The sequence below is a fragment of the Epargyreus clarus genome, unplaced genomic scaffold, assembly GCF_041222505.1.
Source record: "Epargyreus clarus isolate Ecla_fem2 unplaced genomic scaffold, WU_Ecla_fem_2.2 ptg000014l, whole genome shotgun sequence".
Lineage (NCBI taxonomy): Eukaryota > Metazoa > Arthropoda > Insecta > Lepidoptera > Hesperiidae > Epargyreus > Epargyreus clarus.
The window spans coordinates 74,781-79,903 of record NW_027332222.1 but is presented as its reverse complement, the minus strand read 5'-3'; the positions used below and the strand labels follow the sequence as shown (position 1 = coordinate 79,903).

Sequence of the window (5,123 nt, the reverse complement as noted above, 5' to 3'; positions counted from 1 at the left end):
TGTTTTGTTCCCCCAGAATCCATATTTTTATGTTTGAGTTTATTTAGGTTATTTTTGATATTATTAAAATGGAATGTCAAGTTACTTATGCTCTTAATTCGTTATTCGGTAATTCGTTAAATACTCATGCTAAATTGTCAATTTACCTAAATCATTTCACCCAATCAAAGCCGAGTAATTTCTACCAAAAAGATATTGAAAATCATATTAAACGTTAGAAAGAAGTTGTATACATCAAAAAATAATACTTTATTAACTAATTAGTTGAATTAGTTTTTTTGGCAGGAAAATGGCAGGACCATAGTCGTCAATCTAATTCTCATAACGTATAAGCCTTAACTAATGGACGTATTGAAGAATTAGTTAAGAGTTAATATGAAAAAAAATATTTTCTTCAAAATAAGCCTTTTCCTTTGGTTTGTCATCCATAATTATTTCCCCGAAATTAATCCTTACAACTACAGGGAAAACTCGTTCGATAGGGAAATATATTTTTTCTTAAATCAAGTGTGGCAGTTTTGATTTTTATCAAAATTGGCCTCGTACTCCTTTCACAAAATTTTATATTAAAATTTGGTAAAATTCTCCATATTAAAATTTGGTAAATCTTGAGATTTGCCGGCAAATCTTAACATTTACCAACTCACAGTGGTAAAAAAAGCCCAAAATGATCTGAGAGCATCGTTTATTTCGGATTTTTACACCATTCACTTGGTAAATCTTTAGATTTACATAAGAATTTAGTGTTTCATACAGGTTTTTTTTTAGGTCGGGTTATTTTAAAGTTTTTTGACATAAAGTTGACTTGCTCTCTTGTCCTCTAATTTTGGCAAAGTCCCGCAGGAAGTCCGGCAATCCGGCCACAAGGCTGGTCGGACATCCGGTATCCGACCTAACTGCTATCCGTTGCAAGTGCAACACTAGTAATTATTGTATTCTGCATCTTCTAAGTCGCTAATCGCATATAGCCGAAGATAGGTGATATTTTCAAACTCAGTAAGAATTGGGCTTATTGTATAAAACGTTCCAAAATATAAAATATTATATCGATGTCGGCAGTTATTTAACTGTCTACAATTATATATCTCTTTCTCTATATATTTTGCGTTGGCTATCTTTAGTATACGTCTCAATACGCCATCTAGTATGATTGTTGTGGAAATAAATAGTTGATTCTGATTGTCGTGTTGCCGTCAGAGTCAAGTGTGGGACTACTTAAAACATATTCGTGACGCTAGATGGCGCTTATATGAGCGCTTTATGCTTACTGTCAGCTTATACAACTGGAAGTAAAAACTAAAATATTGACCATTTCTTAGATTATTAACTAATGTGGGTTGAGTTTCTGTTCCCTTAACCATCTGATATTTAACAATATATAATTTTTTTGTTATTCTATGTCTGCGTTGTGTATCATGAGTTCGTGACATAATGAGTCATTCATGAGTTGTTAACTAAAAATGAATTAGTAATAAAAAGTGTATGTAATAGGTATTAGGTATATAAAAAATATATTTATTTTTTATTTCGAATAAAAAGGTATTTACAAAACAATGCGGATTGACTTCTGGTTATCAGCGCCATCTCTCAAGAATTATTGAAACTACATGAAACATTGAATAGATGATGACAGAAATACTTGAACTACGGATCGCAGGGAGTGCTTGCGTGTTATTTACAATAACTACGTTTTACGATTAATTCAATCTCATTCAATTCTCAGAGTGATTTCCAGATCACAACATGGCTGCACAAGCCACGCTCGACTGTACGACGGCGGCGGAGGACGAGCTGGTCGTGCGGCCACTGCGCCGCGAAGACGTGCCCGTCGTGCTCCGCCTAATACACGTGAGTCAAAACCATTAGCCATGAGCCACTGACGCGAGCGAACTCAGCGAGCGAGCGAGAGTTTACTTTTACAACGCATTGCGTTGCTGACTTTATTGAGTGTTGAACTTACATACTTCGAATTCGTTTGCGTAACGACAACTACTGAATTACTTTTTCTTATCTTAATATCTTAACGCATATAAGAGTTAAAATAATCTTAATATGTTTTTGGATCAACATCTACGATTGTACTGATTTTTGAGAATACTAAACTATTTTAAAACAGAGATGGTGATATAGGTTATGTTTGTGATGGTAAAAAAGTAATCGTTTATTTAGTACTTAATTAATTAAAAGACACTAATGTTTTATACTAATTACTACAAGGACTACGGTTATTCGTCAGACTCGTCAATTAGTAAAAAGTAGATTACCTCAAGAGCTGTTATTTATCTATGTATTTACAGGAACTGGCAGAATACGAGGGCGAGCCTGAAGGCCCCAAGCTCTCTGAAAGAGGTAAGATCTTAATAATAATGGTTACAGTGTAAGAGTACGCATTTAAATTGAAAGCAATTGTATAACTCCATTTAAATTGATCTCCCTTGTGTACGAAATTTTATACTATACAGAGGTCAAACTGACGTTGCTCTTCAGTTAGTAATGGATTTGATTTAAAAGTCTTTTTTAACCGACTTCGAAAAAGGAGGAGGTTACTCAATTCGACCGTATATATATATCATATTGGACACGCTGTTATCAAACGAAATATATTGAGCGCCGACTTCAGAAATATGTACTAAACCAACATTTATTTCAATTATTTTTTACTTTGTAGTGACATAGAAGTCGGTTTTATTTTTTTGTTATAATTTTTTTTTTGTTTTAAGTTTAGATTATTTGGAATTGGTGATTCGTCATGATTAGTAAGTACTTTTATTTTTATTAATAATTTGGAGAAAATGCGTCGGAAAATAAATTAAACCTTTTTTTGAGCATTTGATTTAGACAAATGTAATTTAAAATTTAAGATATATTTTCTGGAACCCATAAAGCTGAATTATATATGGGAAACTGGGGACACTTGATCCCCCTTTTTGTTTTTTGACCACTATTTGGTAAATATTGATCCGATTTTTACTGAAATACGTGGAATTTCTTCTAAGTATAAAAGCTAATGATATCGGTATATAAATTTTGTAACCAGCCCACGAAAACTTTGTATAGGGAATGATACCATGTGTCCCATATATATGTCTGACTTGATCCCCCCCCCTCTGGAACACTTATCCTGAGGGAAATAAGTCTCCTATATTTTCATATGATACCAAAATGAAAAAAAAAATATGTTAAAATTTATTTATCATTGATTTATTTGCTTAGTAGATAAAGTAGAAACAACAACAACATATCCACTGTTTTGATAAATCACATATACCTACGAGTAACTATGTTTTCAGCTAACATTACTTAATGTTCCTATTATCACAGAATCTTATGGTTGATATTTTTTTCTTGTACCTTCTATTGTTTTATATACTCTAGGCTTATTGAACCCTGAAATTATTTAAAAATAAACATTAGTGGATGCTTGATGCGGGGGGATCATATCTCCCATAAGAAAGTTTACCAAGTGTACCCTAGCTATACTGTGGTTATAAAAAGATATTGTAAAAAAATCGACTACTATTAACACTATTCTATGAAACAGACGTTTAAAAACATAGATAATGAATAGTTTAAAAGTGTTACTTATCCAAAATAAGTTTACTAACCAATTATTTAATCAAAATGAAAACTTACGAAAAATATTTTCACGAAACACACAATCATCCGCCATCTGCTTTTAAATATCAAAATGGACAAGAGTATCAAGTTTAGAAAGTTATAACGTATCATAGACAACCAATGTTGCCACACTAAAATCATATTGTGTTCACAGAAGCTCTATAAATCCAGTGTACCAAGTCTCCCGTAAGGATTTAGTGTCCTCAGTTTCCCCTATAAAGATTGTAAGATATAAATTATTAATTTACTATCAACAACAGAAGCCGTGCTACTGAGGTAAACATTAACCTCCTCCTCGTTAGATCTCCTAGAGGATGGATTCGAGTGTTCACCTGCGTGGTTCTTCGGGCTGGTGGCGGAGCGGCGCGGCGAGGTGGTGGGCCACGCGCTGTGCAACCGCGCCTACTCGAGCTGGACGCGCCGCGCCTTCTACATCGAGGACCTGTTCGTGCGGCCCGCCGCGCGCCGCGCCGGCGTCGGCCTGGCGCTCGTGCGCGCACTCTGCCAGGTCACATGCCATCGCGGCGCATACCTACCTACTCCTTTTGATAAACTAATAATAATAATAGCATTATTATTAAAAATATATATAAAACACTAATAAAGCAGTATATTCAATAATAAAGCAGTCAAAAAGCCTGAAAAGTGTGAGCGTGAGCGTTTGTGACTGTTTTTGGATGCAGATGGCGGTGAAGGAAGGCGTGAACCGCATCGACTGGCACGTGCTGGCCGACAACGCGCCGGCGCTGGCGTTCTACGCGCGGCTCGGCGCGCACGACATGCTGCGCGCCGAGCGCCGCGCCGCCATGCGCCTCGACCGCCGCTACATCGAGGCCGTTGCGCGCTGCTCCGAACCCTCCGACCTCCTCGGGCCCTCCGCTTCGGGACCTCCCGATAACCAGTAATTTCTTATTTGGTACTTTAATGTATCGTGTGAATCGCAACCGACACCAACTGTTTCTAAAATAATTATGTAAGATGAGGGAGCTTTTTATATTTATTCAGAATAATATACTAACGTATTTTTGTATTATTGAAGCTTTACCTTCTTGAATAAAATATGGGTAATAATTGTTTACCTATTATTACTAATTGTTTTATTATGTTTAGGGCAAATTGCAAGACGAATTTTATGTGCACAGGCTATTTCTAAAGGAGTAACGTGACATCGGAAGTGACGTGACATCCACCTCATGTGACAAGCATATTGTTGTCCACTTCATCATTTCTCCTTAGTCTCCTATCCTCCTATTACTTCTACTATTATTCATTTCCTATTATTACCACAATCCGTAAAAAAACATATAAGACGTTGTAAGATAACTACATTAGGTGGCATAATTATGATTGTTGTCTGAGTCAGTCACAAGAATAATTCATAAACAACATATAGGCACTCGAGCAACGCGATTATTTACATAGATAATCTGTTCGTTTCAATGCCTCGGAGAAGCTTCATATTAATGTATGAAACTTCTCAGAGGCGGAGAAACGCCGAGTGCGTT

General features: G+C 35.8%; 1 protein-coding gene across 1 annotated transcript; it reads left to right on the top strand.

Moving 5' to 3' along the window:
• The first annotated feature begins 1,631 nt into the window (after positions 1-1,631).
• On the top strand, positions 1,632-4,706 carry LOC140747143 (diamine acetyltransferase 1). Its single transcript, XM_073079418.1, has 4 exons — positions 1,632-1,848; positions 2,298-2,349; positions 3,921-4,126; positions 4,302-4,706. Exons 1-4 carry the CDS (start codon positions 1,744-1,746, stop codon positions 4,521-4,523), a joined length of 585 nt encoding a protein of 194 aa, XP_072935519.1. The 5' UTR covers positions 1,632-1,743; the 3' UTR covers positions 4,524-4,706.
• Positions 4,707-5,123: the final 417 nt, after the last annotated feature.